This window comes from Eupeodes corollae, chromosome 1 (assembly GCF_945859685.1).
Source record: "Eupeodes corollae chromosome 1, idEupCoro1.1, whole genome shotgun sequence".
Lineage (NCBI taxonomy): Eukaryota > Metazoa > Arthropoda > Insecta > Diptera > Syrphidae > Eupeodes > Eupeodes corollae.
In genome coordinates, this window is record NC_079147.1 from 151,296,708 (window position 1) to 151,314,556 (window position 17,849).

General features: G+C 32.6%; 2 protein-coding genes across 3 annotated transcripts in view; one reads left to right on the forward strand and one right to left on the reverse strand.

Moving 5' to 3' along the window:
• LOC129943098 (ras association domain-containing protein 8) overlaps window positions 1-17,849 on the forward strand; it is a 447,741-nt gene that overhangs the window by 113,746 nt on the left and 316,146 nt on the right. The gene's annotated exons all lie outside the window — the stretch shown is intronic.
• Window positions 3,950-5,039, reverse strand: LOC129945749 (uncharacterized). Its single transcript, XM_056055649.1, has 4 exons — window positions 4,988-5,039; window positions 4,494-4,739; window positions 4,091-4,440; window positions 3,950-4,039 (listed from the first exon to the last, which is right to left on the reverse strand). Exons 1-4 carry the CDS (start codon window positions 5,037-5,039, stop codon window positions 3,950-3,952), a joined length of 738 nt encoding a protein of 245 aa, XP_055911624.1.

Below are 17,849 nucleotides of genomic sequence, written 5' to 3' on the forward strand. Positions count from 1 at the left end.
CTTGGTGGCCAACTTACCGGTCCATTCCTTGAGATGAATTGTTCTCCGAAGTTTTCCCTCAAAATGGCCATAGAATCACGAGCTGTGTGGCATGTAGCGCCCGCCATCTTGTTGAAACCACATGTCAACCAAGTTCAGTTCTTCCATTTTTGGCAACAACAAGTTTGTTAGCATTGAACGATAGCGATCGACATTCACCGTAACGTTGCGTCCAACAGCATCTTTGAAAAAATACGGTCCAATGATTCCACCAGCGTGCAAACCACACCAAACAGTGCATTTTTCGGGATGCATGGGCAGTTCTTGAACGGCTTCTGGTTGCTCTTCACTTCAAATGCGGCAATTTTGCTTATTTACTTAGCCATTCAACCAGAAATGAGCGTCATCGCTGAACAAAATTTGTCGATAAAAAAGCGGATTTTCTGCCAACTTTTCTAGGGCCCATTCAATGAAAATTCGACGTTGTGGCAGATCGTTCGGCTTCAGTTCTTGCTGTATTTTATACGGTTTTATACCAAGATCTTTGCGTAAAATCTTCCATGTGGTCGAATAACACAAACCCAATTGCTGCGAACGGCTACGAATGTCCAATAAAGTAAACTGAGTGCGAAACTTGGTCACAATCGCATTAATTGTTTGCTCACTTGGTCGATTATGTAGACCATAAATTGGACGTAAAGCGCGAAACACATTTCGAACCGAACACTGATTTTGGTAATAAAATTCAATGATTTGCAAGCGTTGCTCGTTAGTAAGTCTATTCATGATGAAATGTCAAAGCATACTGAGCATCTTTCTCTTTGACACCATGTCTGAAATCCCGCGTGATCTGTCAAATACTAATGCATGAAAATCCTAACCTCAAAAAAATCACCCTTTATAACGCTTCGATTTATTATTAACTTCCCATAGGAAGTTATTGTAATGGGTCCGATTTGTCAAATTGAAAATTTTGACATTTCTCCACGTTTCAAGGTCCCTAGATTCGAAATAAAAGATTTTTAGAAAAATGTCTGTGCGTCCGTGTGTACGTACGTTCGCGACTTTTTTTTCGTCGTCCATAGCTCAAGAACCAGAAGAGATATTGATTTCAAAGAAATTTTGTTATATAGATAATAAGGCAGATAGATCCGGAAAGGGCTCTCAAGAAAATTGCGCGGGTGGTTTTTTCACCATAGCAGTTTGAAAAAAAGGTGAAAATTTTGGTTAACCCTAAATATCTTACGAACCAAAAACACTTGAATTAAATTTTATATAATATATTGTAACGTGATACCAAACAGGTATATTTTTTGAAAAAATCAATATAACGGTTTTTTTTTAGAAATCAATAAAACTGAAAAAAAAATTGTTACCTCCAAAATTTTACGACTGAAATATGATTTCATCTCTAAAACAATTTTGTGCAACGAAGAATAATGTTTTTGACATCTGTTAAAATCTTGAGAAAAATCGAATTGACAGCTTTCTTACAAAAAATAAAAACCTTAAAAAAAATGTATAAAAGTTGGTAAAAATTGATTTTCCACTCTAATATCTTTTCAAAACTTTGAGATATTGGCTTTAATTTTCTTTTATCTTTCAACAAATTTTGATGTCAACATTCAGTAAAAGTTGGAAAAAAATCGAATTGACAGTTTTCTTACAAAAAATTAAAAACCGAAAAAAAAAAATTAACAAAAGTTGGTAAAAATTATAAATTATTTTCGACTCAAATATCTTTTAAAAACTTTGAGATAACAGCTTCTTACTAATTTTTTCTTATAATAAATATTGTTTTTAACATTAGGACAAATTTTGAAAAAAATCGAATTGACAGCTTTCTTACAAAAAATAAAAACCTAACAAAAAATGTATAAAAGTTGGTAAAAATTGATTTTCGACTCCAATACCTTTTCAAAAATTTGCAATTTTGGCTTCAAACTAATTTTATCTTATATTAAATATTGTTTTCAACAATTGGTAAATTTTTTAAAAAATTCGAATTGACAGTTTTCTTACAAAAAATAAAACTCTAAAAAAAACAATACTAAAACTTGGTAAAAATTTACTTTCGGCTCAAATAGCTTTTCAAAAATTAAAAATATTTTCTTCGAACTTATTTTATTTCACAGAAAATATTGTTTTCAATATTCAGTAATTTTTATATAAAAATCCAACTGTCCGTTTTTTCATACAAAATAAAATCCACAAAAAATAGTACGCAAATTTGGTAAAAATGATAAAACTATATAGACAAACTTTTAAGCAAGACAAATCGACAGACGGGATGAGAAGTTATCAGTGTGGGTCGCATCCCAGCCTCTTTTTTCTTTTCCAATATGACAATTAACCCTTTTACACTAAATATTTAATAAACAAAAGCACACCTTTGAGTTGAATAAAAAAAATGTGATCTGCTTACATTTAGACATACGAGGAAGTAGACTTGATTGTAAGGGAGAATTTTCTTCACTAAAGCTAAGTATTTCAAAAAAATGTATTCAATTTAAGGAACCATGTAAACACACAATTTTATCTTTCAAAAGTGACACTTCAAAATTACGAAAATTGAAAGAATTATCGTCATTTTCATCTGCCGAACAAATTATCTTCCAATAACTACCAATGTTTTTGTTTTCTAAAGTCTTCCAACAGGCTAAACAGAAAATTTTAGTTGGAAGATAAAAAGTTGTCGCCAATTGTCAGTACATTTCTGGATTTAATCAACCTACAATATAAACGAACAATTTTTACTTGACAAAACATTCGCAATTGTCACCTATGTAAGTAAATACTATTGAAAGACTTTTGACAGTTCGGCCAATATTAGAAGACTGGCAGGTTCAGCCGACATAAGGGAGTTGAAAGTAAGGCAAGTTTCTAGCATATGATTGGCTCAAGTCAAGGTCGAAATGACAATTGATCATGTTTTTAATTCAACTAAAAGCAAATGTAATGATTTATTATTTTCTCCACAACTTTATTTAATGCTTTTTGTAAAAAGGTTCCTTGTAAATTTGAAAAAAAAGTAATATTTCTTTAAAATACAAAATAAACCGTGATGGACTTGTAGCTTCCCTGAGGAGTGTTTTGTAGAAAATAATGATTTTGGTAGTTTTTGTACTATGAACTTGAAGTAGAGGTTTGTGAAGTAAAGTTCTGAATTTTAAATTCATGACACTTGAAAAATTAACTAGTTGCCTTGGTCAAAATTTACGTTCAAAGAATGAAGTTGACTGCAAATGAAGTCCCTCATGTTGTCTAAACTTGCTCATTTTAAAACCATGTATACTTAGCTTAGCTTTCCAGTCAACTTTTCAATAGAGTTCTCTTAAGTAGAAGGCAATTTTTTGGCAGCTGGACAATCAGGTATAAGAAACATGTGCTGGAATAAATTCCACTCTTCACGCCCAATTTTCGATCACTTTTGGCAGCAATTGCAGCCGTATGTCAGCAATAACGCGCCACAGGATTCAATCGTCTCAGGTTTACCTGCGTAGACAAACACTTTCACATAACTCCACAAAAACTAATCGGTTTAAAAATGCCAGGATCTTGAAAGCCACGATAGAGGCCCACGTGCGTCGCAACGCGAGATAATTCAGGAACTAAAAGTTTCTTTCAATTAAATTGATTCGTTACACGAACCGAACCGAACCAAACCATTGTTCTGGTAAAAACCTACCAATTTCGTTGATCAGGAGTAAGGAAAAGCAAACTGAGCAGATATCAAGCGACAGCTGTGAAAAAGACAGACTCCGAAAGAAGTATTGTCAGATTGAAAACTACAGATCTATAAAAATATACCCGTAGTGATTAAAGACCACATTCACTTAATCAACATTTTTCCAGATCAAATAAATTATTCAAATAACGTTTTATATTTTCATTAGCTTTATTATAAATGTATCAACAAAATCTTAAACAAATAAAAAAAAAAACAAAACAATAACATTTCACAAGAAGATTAACCAAGGAAAGGATTATTCAACTGCTGTAGGACATTGTTAACTGTGCTGGCAACACCGCTTATCAACTGATTAGGCGTTATTCCTTGCTGCAAAAACAGTTTATTAGATGAGTTTCAACTAAAAAAAATACAACTTACCATAACATCTGAGTCAGATAGAAATTGGAAATTTGGACCAGGAGGTGCATTACCAGAATTAGTTGCATCATCAGCTTGAGAACCATCACCTTGTGGTCTATTAACTCCACTCAAAGCACCACCAGGAAGAAAGAGACCAAGCAAATTTTGAAAAGGTCCACGAACTGGTCCACCATAATAAGGATCAGCTAAACCTCCACCAGGGTATGGATCTGCAAATCCCCCAGGACTCCCTCCATAGCCACACCCTCCACCAGGGTAAATGTTATGTATGTTCAAGTCCCAAAATACCCGCCCTTCACCTTTTTGCTGGTCAGCAGCACTTCGGAAGCCACAAGGACTGCCAAATCCTGCTCCCCCATAACCGGAACCGAATAACTTTGTTTTTTCTTAAATGTTTTACCTGATTCATGTGTTTCTTGGTTTTTTACGCCCAGAAATTTAGCATTTTCCGAATCAGCTCTATCAACTTCGTAGGGTTTCCGGGTAGTTGAGGTAGGTTTAACAGATTGCTGGCGATAGTAACGATTTTGAGCTGCAATTCTTTGGGCTTGAATTCGCTGAATTTGTGCTGCTCTCTGAGCATAATAGTTTCTTTGTTGATTTGCGTAATAATTATATCCTTGAGGTGCACTTAGAACAATTTCAGCTAATAATATAATTAACACTATATACCAAGAACTTGAAAAAATTTCGTTCAACATTTTCAAAAAATTCTATTTATTTCAGACTCAAAAGAGAACGCTTATTAAAGCTTATTTAATAATTTTATTTCAGCTCTGCCACTTTTAGTTTCTGTTAGTTTTGAGGTTCTTTAGATAACTGAATGTTGGCTTCATCATTTGATGATGGAAACCTCAATCTAAACTAAACAAATGGCAATAAAAATATACATACCGGCAGATAGCCCATTTTTTCTTGTTGGCATTGAAAGATTTCGCATAAACATTTCGCAAAAGAAGAGGTGGGATAGTTTATCCCACGCTTATAGTAAATTAATTTTTTGGAGTTGTTTATTATTAAAGCCCTTTTTAGGAAATTTGGAATTGCTTGAAGGCACTATAATAATCTAAGTTTACGGAATTAGTCTTAGGTTAATATCCGTCTAATCTAGTTCCAGTCCATTAAAGTTTATCAGGAAACACTCAACAGTGTAAAACAATGCCAATCTACCATTGTTGGTGTGCTAAGCTGTTTCTAAAAGGTAATTTTATTATTTTTTAATGGGGCTTCTTTCATTGAGTTTTTTACTGGTGAATGGAACTTTGATAATTAAAAAAACTAATGCTGATCACAACCCACGAAACTTTCCATTGAAGCCTTTGGTATTTTTCATAAGAAGCTAAAGGAGAATAGACATTTTTCGAGCCAAAAGTGATGAGTACGATTCATTGGCATTTTTACTTTCATTTACGCCTACTATGGCGCTTGTCTCGATAAGCTATATTTAGGGAAGTAATTTCTCCCTATAACTTACTTACTGTAGCTGCAGAACAGACAGTATATGTTTAAGGGTTAAAGTATAAATACACTAGTTTGTCTTTTCGGATCAGGTTTTATAAGCACTATGCTTGTACTAATACCTACATTTTTTAAATTTGGTTGTAGTTGTGGAATTCGACATCTGTTAAACTAAGTTGTTAAAGCAATTTTTTTTTAACGATCTGCCACGACGTCGAATTTTCAGTGAATGGGCCCTAGAAAAGTTGGCAGAAAATCCGCTTTTTTATCGACAAATTTTGTAATACCTACATTTTTTAAATTTGGTTGTAGTTGTGGAATTCGACATCTGTTAAACTAAGTTGTTAAAGCAATTTTTTTTTAACGATCTGCCACGACGTCGAATTTTCAGTGAATGGGCCCTAGAAAAGTTGGCAGAAAATCCGCTTTTTTATCGACAAATTTTGTTCAGCGATGAGGCTCATTTCTGGTTGAATGGCTACGTAAATAAGCAAAATTGCCGCATTTGGAGTGAAGAGCAACCAGAAGCCGTTCAAGAACTGCCCATGCATCCCGAAAAATGCACTGTTTGGTGTGGTTTGTACGCTGGTGGAATCATTGGACCGTATTTTTTCAAAGATGCTGTTGGACGCAACGTTACGGTGAATGGCGATCGCTATCGTTCAATGCTAACAAACTTTTTGTTGCCAAAAATGGAAGAACTGAACTTGGTTGACATGTGGTTTCAACAAGATGGCGCTACATGCCACACAGCTCGCGATTCTATGGCCATTTTGAGGGAAAACTTCGGAGAACAATTCATCTCAAGGAATGGACCGGTAAGTTGGCCACCAAGATCATGCGATTTGAAGCCTTTAGACTATTTTTTGTGGGGCTACGTCAAGTCTAAAGTCTACACAAATAAGCTAGCAACTATTCCAGCTTTGGAAGACAACATTTCCGAAGAAATTCGGGCTATTCCGGCCGAAATGCTCGAAAAAGTTACCCAAAATTGGACTTTCCGAATGGACCACCTAAGACGCAGCCGCCGTCAACATTTAAATGAAGTTATCTTCAAAAAGTAAATGTCATGGACCAATCTAACGTTTCAAATAAAGAATCGATGAGATTTTGCAAATTTTATGCGTTTTTTTTTTTTTTTAAGTTCTCAAGCTCTTAAAAAATCACCGTTTACATCTAAATAAAGTCCAGCTGACACAACAACCGAAGAAAGCTGACCAAACACAGAATTCACAAAAGCACACAAAAAGTCCGAGGCTGTGAATGGACCATACTTCTTCGAAAATGAAGATGGAACGACTATCACCATCAATTGGGACCGTTGGGACAAACGTCTGCTATTGAAGACATTTTAACAAAGCACATACGATTATTTTCCTCAAAATATGTATTTCTTAGAATGATAACGCCCAAAAAAAGAAAAAGATTTTCAACAAAGATTCATCACTATAAAACAGATTAGGAAAGATCAAAGAAAGAACAGTAAAATAAGCTCACTCTAATGACGCTCAAATAGTTCTGTGCGATCTTAATGTCAAAAACGAATTATGTTGCAGAAGGTTTGTGTATGAGGACAGCTCGCTACTGCAGTACTTTTGTTTTAAAACCTTAAAGAGGTCATATACACAAAGCATCGTTTAAAGACATGACACGGTAGGACCTAATAATAAAAAAAGAGGCTGGGATGCGACCCACTCTGATAACTTCAAATCCCGTCCGCCGATTTGTCTTGCTTAAAAGTTTGTAGGTTTTTGTGTTGGGTTAAAAAAGTTGTCAGTTGAGTTATTCTTCAAAATTGTTAAATTACCAACAACAATTTTCATATAAAGCAATATTTTAGTTTGAAAATCTACTTTTGTTAAATAGATTTTTAGTCGAAAACAAATTTTTACCAATTTAAGTAGCATTTCCCTATTTTTTTCAAATTGGATGAATGAAATTAATTCGATAGATATCAAAAACCTAACATCAATTTTTACAAAATTTGCGTACTATTTTTTGTAGATTTTATTTTTTTAAAGAAAAAACGGACTTTTGGATTTCTATAAAAAAAAAACTATTGAATTTCGAAAACAATATTTTCTGTGAAATAACGGCTTTTTGAGCCGTAAGTAAATTTTTACCAAGTTTTGGTAATGTTTTATTTGTTAGGTTTTTATCTTTTGTAAAAAAACTGTCAATTCGATTTTTCTCAAAATTTGTCAGAATGTTGAAAACAATATTTTTTGTAAGTTAAAATAAGTTGAAAGCCAAAAGCTCAAAGTTTTGAAAAGATATTTCAGTCAAAATTCAATTTTTAACAGTTTTATTTATTTTACTGAATGTTAACAACAATATTTTGTTGTGGCTGCTCTTGAAATAGAAAAATGTGGTTAGAAAAACTAGTTATAAACAAGATATTCCATTCCTCGTCCTTCATTTGATACGTTGTTTTTGTATGAGGTTATGCCGTCGCGTCGTCGTTCCGTCCATCGTTAGCTCGTCCCAGTGTTCATAGATCGATACCTGTGAAAAAAAACGTAAGACTATAGAAGGTAAAGAAGAAGAAAAAAAAAAATGCTACTTAGCTTTGGCCTCGGGAATTCCTGCCACTAACGGGTTAGAGTTATGAGTATTAGGTTTCCTTCGTTCCTTCTGTAGATCCCTTGTTTTTTTACATTTTGGTCCGCACTCGTGCTTGTTTTTATCCTTCTTTGTTTATTCGAATTAAAATAATCACCCGGAGGCACTTGCGCAAAGAACACAAATCAAAATAAAATAAAATGCACGACTGGGTCGCACGAACTTGCTACTGTATGCAAAAAGTCTGTTTAAAAAAGTACTTATATAAGATTTTAAAATATATCTGTAAAATAAGTTTGCCTTCAAAGATATAAATGCCATTTGATTTGTCAAAAAAAACAGCAATTCATCCACACAACTCATCTTAGGACATTTCATCCCGCAAGTGAAATATACTTGTATCCGTACTTAACGAAAACAATTGTTTACATATTCAACTATTTAGTTCAATTGGATAGCCTTATTTTAATTTCATGTTAGAAGAACCAGGATGGAAAGTAAATTATCTGAAGATAAGAAAGAGGAAGAATATGTATGTTTAAATTGTAAAGCAATCACCTATTGATTGTGTAGTTAGGTAGGTGTCTAAAACGAACATAGAATAGTTCACTTCGCGTGCTCAGCTTTATGCAGATATATAGATAATGACATGTTTATGATGATAGTGAAAGAATGTCATTGGTAGGTATCCTTCTTTCCTACAAGTTTTCAGCGCAAACATGGAGTTATTCCGTTCAGTTTATTTTTTTCGTTAAAGTTCAAGAAATTGCTATTCATGTGTTGGTAACAGTCAGGCTCTTGTGCGTTTTGGATTTTAGTTATGAATTGACACGTAAGCAGTAGTTGTAGAGGTTGTACGTTTCTTTGACTAGTACTAAGTATTTATTCTTTTATATAATCGGAAGCAAGTAAAATATGTGTTAAACAACCTTATTCTTAAAGAATAAATATACAAAAGTACCAAGATAATACTTCTTGATAGAGACTTTAAAATAGATTGTTGATTAAACATATCATAATCGTTTCACGGCCATAGTTGGTATTTACAATAGTTATAGTTATAAAAATACATAAATTGTACCAAATGCATTAATTTAAATAAAAGATAGAAATATAATTATTATAATTTTGTCAAAATAATTTAATAAAAATAAAAATAATTAAATTAAAATAATTTAAAAAAAATATTTTAAGATTCAAAATTTTACCTGAAAAATAAGTTTGTCTTAAATAATTTAAATGCCATTTTATAAATCAAAAAACCGTTGATTTTTCAAATTTTTTTTTTGAAAATCGTTAGAGCGGTTTTTTTTTTAAATTAATTTTTTATATATAAAATTTTTCAATTTTGTTCTAAAAATATTTTTGGTATACAGTTGCTTAGAGATTTAAAATATACGCTATGCATTTGAATTTTGTAAAAAAATATTTACCCGTTTTTGAGATATCGAATTTTGAAAAAAAAATCAATATTTTTTTAAAAATCCAAACAATAAAAAAATGCTTTTTTGATAATGAAATATTGTTTAAACAATATAAGAGCTTATTCAGAAAAAAAATTATTGAAATCGGTTCATAAGTTGCTGAGAAAATTAAAAAACAAAATAACGGTTCTATGGGTGGTACCATTCCTGAGCAATACAAAAATATGTTTTTCTTATTAAAGGAAGCAAAGTTAAAAAATAAAATTTTAGAGAAAATTAAAAAAAAATCTATCGGTTTGTTTTTGAGAAAATTCGAATTTTCGTTTTTTGACCAAAAAAATTGTATGAGAGCCACTGTTAGTTTTGATCTTAAAAAAAAAATGAAAAAACGCCTAACGCAAATCTGCTCAAAACCTTAACTTTCAAGTTTGACCTCAATCGGCCCAATGGTTTAGGCTGAAGGAGCGTGGACAGACAGACAAAACCGACCGGACGGAATCGCGGGACCCACTTTTTTCGACTTCTCTACCATAGTAATATCATGTTTGATTAAAATCTCGAGTTCGAAATTTTGCACGAATGCAAAACTTGCCATATAGTTCCTATATGTAGCAAGTAAAAAGAGGCTGGGATGCGACCCACACTGATAACTTCCCATCCCGTCTGTCGATTTGTCTTGCTTAAAAGTTTGTCTATATGTACTCGTATCAATTTTTACCAAATTTGCATACTATTTTTTATAGATTTTATATTTTATGAAAAAACGGACTGTTGGGTTTTTATATAAAAATCACTGAATATTGAAAACAAAATTTTCTGTAAAAAAAAATAAGTTTGAAGCCATTATTTTGAATTTTTGAAAAGCTATTTGAGTCGAAAGTAAAGGGTGATTGTTTTGAGGTTAGGATTTTCATGCATTAGTATTTGACAGATCACGCGGGATTTCAGACATGGTGTCAAAGAGAAAGATGCTCAGTATGCTTTGACATTTCATCATGAATAGACTTACTAATGAGCAACGCTTGCAAATCATTGAATTTTATTACCAAAATCAGTGTTCGGTTCGAAATGTGTTTATCGACAAATTTTGTTCAGCGATGAGGCTCATTTCTGGTTGAATGGCTACGTAAATAAGCAAAATTGCCGCATTTGGAGTGAAGAGCAACCAGAAGCCGTTCAAGAACTGCCCATGCATCCCGAAAAATGCACTGTTTGGTGTGGTTTGTACGCTGGTGGTGAATGGCGATCGTTATCGTTCAATGCTAACAAACTTTTTGTTGCCAAAAATGGAAGAACTGAACTTGGTTGACATGTGGTTTTAACAAGATGGCGCTACATGCCACACAGCTCGCGATTCTATGGCCATTTTGAGGGAAAACTTCGGAGAACAATTCATCTCAAGGAATGGACCGGTAAGTTGGCCACCAAGATCATGCGATTTGACGCCTTTAGACTATTTTTTGTGGGGCTATGTCAAGTCTAAAGTCTACACAAATAAGCCAGCAACTATTCCAGCTTTGGAAGACAACATTTCCGAAGAAATTCGGGCTATTCCGGCCGAAATGCTCGAAAAAGTTACCCAAAATTGGACTTTCCGAATGGACCACCTAAGACGCAGCCGCGGTCAACATTTAAATGAAATTATCTTCAAAAAGTAAATGTCATGGACCAATCTAACGTTTCAAATAAAGAATCGATGAGATTTTGCAAATTTTATGCGTTTTTTTTTTGTTTTAAGTTCTCAAGCTCTTAAAAAACCACCGTTTAAATGTAAAGTAAGTACATTTTAGTATTGTTTTTTTAGAGTTTTATTTTTTGTAAAAATGCCGTCAATTAGATTTTCTTCAAAATTCTATCGAATGTTGAAAACAATATTTTCTATAAGATAAAATTAGTTTGAATCCAATATTTTATAGATTTGAAAAGATATTTGAGTCGAAAATCAATTTTTACCAACTTTTGTTAAATTTTTTTTTAGGTATTTCATTTTTTGTACAAAAAGTATCAATTCGATTTTTTTCAAAATTTTACTAAATGTTAACAACAATATTTTTTGAAAGATAAAAGTAGTTAAAAGCCAATATCTACAATTTTTGAAAAGATATTTGAGTCGAAAATCAATTTTTACCATTTTTTATAAATTTTTTTTAAGGTTTTTATTTTTTGTAAAAAAAACTGTCAATTTGATTTTTCTCAACATCTTTCAGAATGCTTAAAACAATATTTCTTATAAGATAAAATAAGTTTAAAGTCTAACTTTCAAGTTTTTGAAAAGATAATTGAATCCATATTCAATTTTTACCAAATTTTGTTAATTTTTGTTCGGTTTTTAATTTTTTATAAAAAAAACTGTCAATTCGATTTTGTTCAAAATTTTACTGAATGTTGACAACAATATTTTTTAAAAGATAAAAGTAAATTAAAGCCAATATCTCAAAGTTTTGAAAGATATTTGAGTCGAAAATCAATTTTTACCAACTTTTATTAATTTTTTTTTTAGGTTTTTATTTTTTTTTTTAAAAACTGTCAATTCGATTTTCTCAAAATTTTATTGAATGTTGAAAACAATATTTCTTATAAGATAAAATAAGCTTGAAGCCTTAATTTTAAGTTTTTGAAAAGATATTTGAATCGATATTTAATTTTTACGAACTTTGAGTAATGTTTTTTTTAGATTTTTATTTTTTATAAAAAAAACTGTCAATTCGATTTTTCTCAAAATTGTATCACATTTTTAAAACATTATTCTCCGTTGCTCAAAATTGTTTTGGAGATGAAATCATATGTTAGTCGTTAAATTTAGGAGGTGACAAATTTTTTTTTTCAGTTTTTTTGATTTAGAAAAAAAACCGGTAGGTAGATTTTTTTCAAAAAATATACTTCTTTGAGATCACGTTACAGTCTATTATATAAAATTTAATTCAAGTCTCTAGCGTTTTTGGTTCATAAGATATTAAGGGTTAACCAAAATTTTCACCTTTTTTTTAAACTGCTATGGTAAAAAAACCACCCACGCAATTTTCTTGAGAGCCCTTTCTGCATCTTTCTGCCTTATTATCTGTATAACAAAATTTATTTGAAGTCGTTATCTCTTCTGGTTCTTGAGCTATGGACGACGAAAAAAACGTCGCGAACGTACGGACGTACGGACGTACAGACGTACGGACGTACAGACGTACGGACGTACGGACGTACGAACGTACGTACACACCCACGCACAGACATCTTTCTAAAAATCTTTTATTTCGACTCTAGGGACCTTGAAACGTCGAGAAATGTCAAAATTTTCAATTTGACAAATCGGACCCATTACAATAACTTCCTATGGGAAGTTAATAAACAGACTATCTGTATCTGACGTCTGTCATAGCCGGTTGACAAGTTAGCGAGGGCCCAAACCCAAACTAGTTTAACTAATACTAAATGATAGAGGGAGTAACGGGCTCTATCGGAATACACAACCGACGCACGTCGGTAAGAAGAATCTGATGTATATAAAAAAGGTAGAAGCCGTTGAAACAGCTGACGGTAATTAATTTACATAAGATGGAATTGAATATATGTATCGGATGAGGTGATGGATTAGGTATAGGATGAGGCGATGTACACTCGGTCCGTACAGTAGTGCCTCAGGTGACTGCAACTAACTGAAACAGAAATAGTGGGTGGAAATCAGTCCGGAGGCATCACCGAGTAAAGACGGCCGAGTGATAATTACGTAAAGCAATTTAAAAAAAAAAATTAAAGAAGTCGTGTTGCAATACAATAATTAAAATTACAAAAAAAGGAAATTTTATTCAAATTTATTTTTGTTGGTAGTGAAGTGTAAACTGCGCGGCTGAGTTTGCTTGCTATTAAAAGGAAATAAGTGTTTAGTGTTTTTTTTTGTATACAAAAAGGTGGAAGAGCGAAGTCAGCTTACGACAGCGGGACATACCCGGCAGCAAGATCGGAGGAGTTCCCTATCCGGAAAAAAGGCCTGTGAAGTACCCGGGCTCTCAAGTAATGCTCATTTTTTTTACTTTTTCCGTGGAACGTCCACCCGCGCAGTGAGAAAAAAAAGAAGTTTAAAAAAAAAGAAGTTTAAAAAAAAGAAGTTTAAAAAGAAGAGAAGTTAAAAATAAAAGAACAACTTTTGTTAAAAAATTAATATTTCTATTTTTTTGTTCTTATTATTTATTTATTATATTGCTACATAATTATTTCAGTTTTTTTTCCTTTTTCTTTATTTATTCATTTATATATTTATTTATTCATTTTTTTCCTTACCTTTTTTTATCCTAGTTACATTCATTTATTTAAATATTTTTTTAAAGGCCAGGCCGTGACGTCATTAGCGGCCGCCGAGAAAAGTGAACGAAGTGGTGGTAGTGCACAATTAATTTCAAATATCCGGCATGATTTATGTTTTTATAAAGAGGTGAGTCCCGGTTACGGTAGCAAGACCCCCCCAACATCCGACGAGCTCAGCTGACGGACAGTCCTTCCTCCACCCTATCCTAGTTCCCCATTCCAGAGTTACCTTCTTCGACCGACCCGATCCTACCCATACCTCTCCCATTTGCCTAACGACAACTAGCACCCAACCTCGTTATGAGATAACACCCAACGTCAGTAGAGGGTCTCCTACCTCAATGCAAAGGGCACCACTCCGATACCAATGTCTCCCGATTCCTCCTTCCTTCTTCTTTTTCCTCTCTCTTCCCCTCCGCCTCATTATAATTTTTTAAAAGATAAAAGTATTTTGAAGCCAATATCTGAAATTTTTGAACAGATATTTGTGTCGGAAATCAATTTTTACTAACTTTTATTAATTTTTTTGTTTAGGTTTTTATTTTTTGTAAAAAAAACTGTCATTTCGATTTTGCTCCAAATTTTTTAGAATGTTGAAAACAATATTTCTTAAAAGATAAAATTAGTTGGAAGCCATAATCTCAAAATTTTGAAAAGATATTTTAGTCAAAAATCAATTTTTAAAAACTTTGAGTAATGTGTTTTTAGGTTTTTATTTTTTATGAAAAAAAAACTGTCACTTCGATTTTTCTTAAAATCTTTTTTTTTCAGTTTTTTTGATTTATAAAAAAAACCGTCTTTTGGTTTTTATTCAAAAAATATATTTCTGGTTCTTGAGCTATGGACAACGAAAAAACGTCGCGGACTCGTAAGTACACATTCACTCACAGACATCTTTCTAAAAATCTTTTATTTCGATTGTAGGACCTTAAAACATCGAGAAATGTCAAAATTTTCAATTTGACAAATCGGACCCATTACACTAACTTCCTATAGGAAGTTAAAAAGACTCAAGTAGGTGTTGTTATATTGAAAGCTGTCAGTTATTATGGAACAGTTAAGAGTGAGGACGTAACATCAAAACTCCAGCTGGGTACAAGTATAAGAGAACCTTGGAAACAAAGTTTCCTAAATAATTGAAAATTTACAATTTTAGACAGAGGAGCAAAACCTGTACGTTTCTTGACGGTTTTGCAGGTGTCGTTTCAGCCGTTAATTTCTATAACATTGGCCAGGTTTAGGGGACTTAAATGTAATTACAACCTATTTGACCAGCTCCCTATAATAAAGTCAACTTTATTGAAAAGTTGTAAAGATGACAGGTAATCATAATTTTTTATGTAATTGAAAGCTGTAAGTAAGTAAGTAAGAATACAAAATACAACTTTTTTATGGATTGTCAACTATGTACGGAGATTTTTTTGAATATAGTTAATGTTGTCGTTATTTTTTTTTTATTAAAGATAGTCAAGTAATGTTCTGAGTTTGAAATTAATGATTGGCGGGATCACGAAGATATAGCTGTGAAAAAAGTTAGCCGCTGGACTTGGTGTTAATCAGAGCTGAACTGAATTGATGCTTTTTACGACCAACACTAAAATACCTGCCTTCCCCTGACCCCAACGGAACGGTTAAATCCTCTTCCTTAGTATCGTGCGGCGCTATAAATAATCAAACTGTTTGTTTTCCAGAACCTAAGGGCATGACAATATTAGATCCGATATATTTGGGACAAACACAGTCTGCTCCACTTCTGCCTTGAATCTCAATAAAGATTTTAAAGTCATCTTTCCTGCTTGAAAAGATTGGGAGAATAGCACGGTTACGAAAAACTTCGATACCACTATCTTTACTGACAGGTCAAAGATGGAGTGTGGAGGTGGGTCGGGAATCTTTTATGAATCCTTAAATGTCGCTACGTCTTTTCGGCATACTGTTTATATTCGGAATTACTACCAATCAGAGAAGAGTGCAAAATAGTCAAATCAAGTTCGGACCAAAAAGAAACACGGCTATATGCACTGATAGACAGTTGGCAATTATGGCTATCAATCCGGCCACAACATCTTCTCAATATCGATAAACTATACAGCCTCAAGACCCAGGTCATAGTGGGATTGATGGAAATAAACGGTTTAATGAGTTGGTCCGACAAGAGTTGGCTCTTCATAGCTCATTGTGATAAGGATAAATACTCCTCTTGGAGCTTTGAAGGGCCAAATTTTTCTGACAGAGTCTAACCGCAGGTGGAACAGTCTAACGGTCTTGTCTATATCGAGGAATATATCACCTCTACCTCATACCTACAAAACCCAGTCCATCGAAATTTTTTGCAAACCCAATCATGATATACCTGAGGTCAATGTAATATGTACTGGACTTCGGCCGATAGGAAAGCATGTAACAAAGCTTGGTCACAACACTCACTGCCGTATAGCTGAGGAAGGAAACTGTGATTCACTTTCTCCGGAAATGTCTAGAATTGGTCAGTTCTTGTATGTTAATCTTCGGAGGGACATTCCTTCAAGATCTTGATGAACTTTTCTAGGTGAAGATCAAAGAGCTGATTTAATTTCTGAAGGATCGCTAATATTCTCAATATAAATAAAATTAAATAAATTAAAATAAAGAAACTTGGCAACTGGAAACAATTCAAAACAAAAATCGTTCTCAAAGTATTGAATAGTATTTTATTACGTTATGAAATGTATTTGAAACCGATATCCATTTTTTCGTTTAGTTTTTTCAACTATAACTTTCAGCTTTTTCGTTCGATAATTTTGAATCACAAAAATTACTTTTAAAAAAAATTAATAACAAATAATCCTTTCTTTGCTTTAAGGCCTTTGTCGCACAAATCTGTAAGACATGGCTTAGACGTATTTGCATGAGGTGCCGCAGTAGTTGTGGTCGTAGATGTAGACGTAGTTGTTGAATCTGTTAAAAATAAAATACAAGGCATAAAATAAAGTTTATTAAAGTCGTATTTTTTAGGACGGTCCTAAATTTATTTTATTTAGTTTAAACTTAAAATTCGAGCCTAGTAAGATTCTTTAAGACCGTCCTCCAATATAAATCAATAGAATCACCAGAAGCTGTAGTTGTTGTTGTGTTTACCCTCCACTTGTGATGATGATGATGATGAAACCGAGGACGGTCGAAAAGTGTGTTATCTTAATATTTGCTCATTAAAAATAATAAATTAATACAATTTATCAATTCCTGATTTACCTTGAGAATTAATTTGAGTAAAACCAGCCAAAAGTAGGATGTAAATTGTAAATAATTGTAAAACTTTAAATGTTAACATGTTTACTGCACTTTACTTCTTCAAGAATAAAATTCAACTGTAAGAATTCATCAATTATTTCAATACTTATATTCTAATTATTATGTATTTTAATATGTAAAAATAAAATAAAACACATTTATAAAATTGGTTTTTCCATATTGTTTGTGACTATTGAATGCAAATACAATTATCCATATGTAAATATTTACTCAAGACTATACATTACATTTGGATAAACACTTAAGCTCTACCATCTGTTTAAAAAACACACTACTTATTGTTGGAGTATGAAAACAAGGTAATATTCGATTTCGATGGAGGGATACCAGATTTTGTTACGTGACAGTTTTTAAATTTTACTAAACACAACTTTTTTTAATTTTCGAAACAGTTGGTTAATACTTACAAAATATGGGAACTTATTTCGAAATCGGTATTTTAATCAAAGAAGTCGTGGGCCTCGCAATTCCATCAGTCTGTCTATCATCAACTGTACTGTCTAAACCATTGGGTCGATTGAGTTCAATATATTGGAAATCAAGGTTTTAAGCAGATTTTGTAAAAGCGTTTATTTACTAACTTCCAACAAGAAGTTATTGTAATCGGTCCGATTTGTCGAATTGAAAACTTTGACATTTCTAGAGTTTCCAAAGATTTTAAGTGAGATGACTGTGTGTGCGAGTTTACGTACGTCCCAAAGTGCCTCAATTGTATGGATATACTTACT

What these genes read in the sequence shown, in the direction of transcription:
- LOC129945749 (XM_056055649.1), bottom strand. Translation starts at nt 5,039, where the DNA reads ATGTTTATGCGAAATCTTTCAATGCCAACAAGAAAAAATGGGCTATCT. An exon ending in CCAAGAAACACATGAATCAG is followed by an intron (nt 4,441 to 4,493) that starts GTAAAACATTTA and finishes ATGGGGGAGCAG; the next exon opens with GATTTGGCAGTCCTTGTGGC. An exon ending in TATCTGACTCAGATGTTATG is followed by an intron (nt 4,040 to 4,090) that starts GTAAGTTGTATT and finishes CTGTTTTTGCAG; the next exon opens with CAAGGAATAACGCCTAATCA.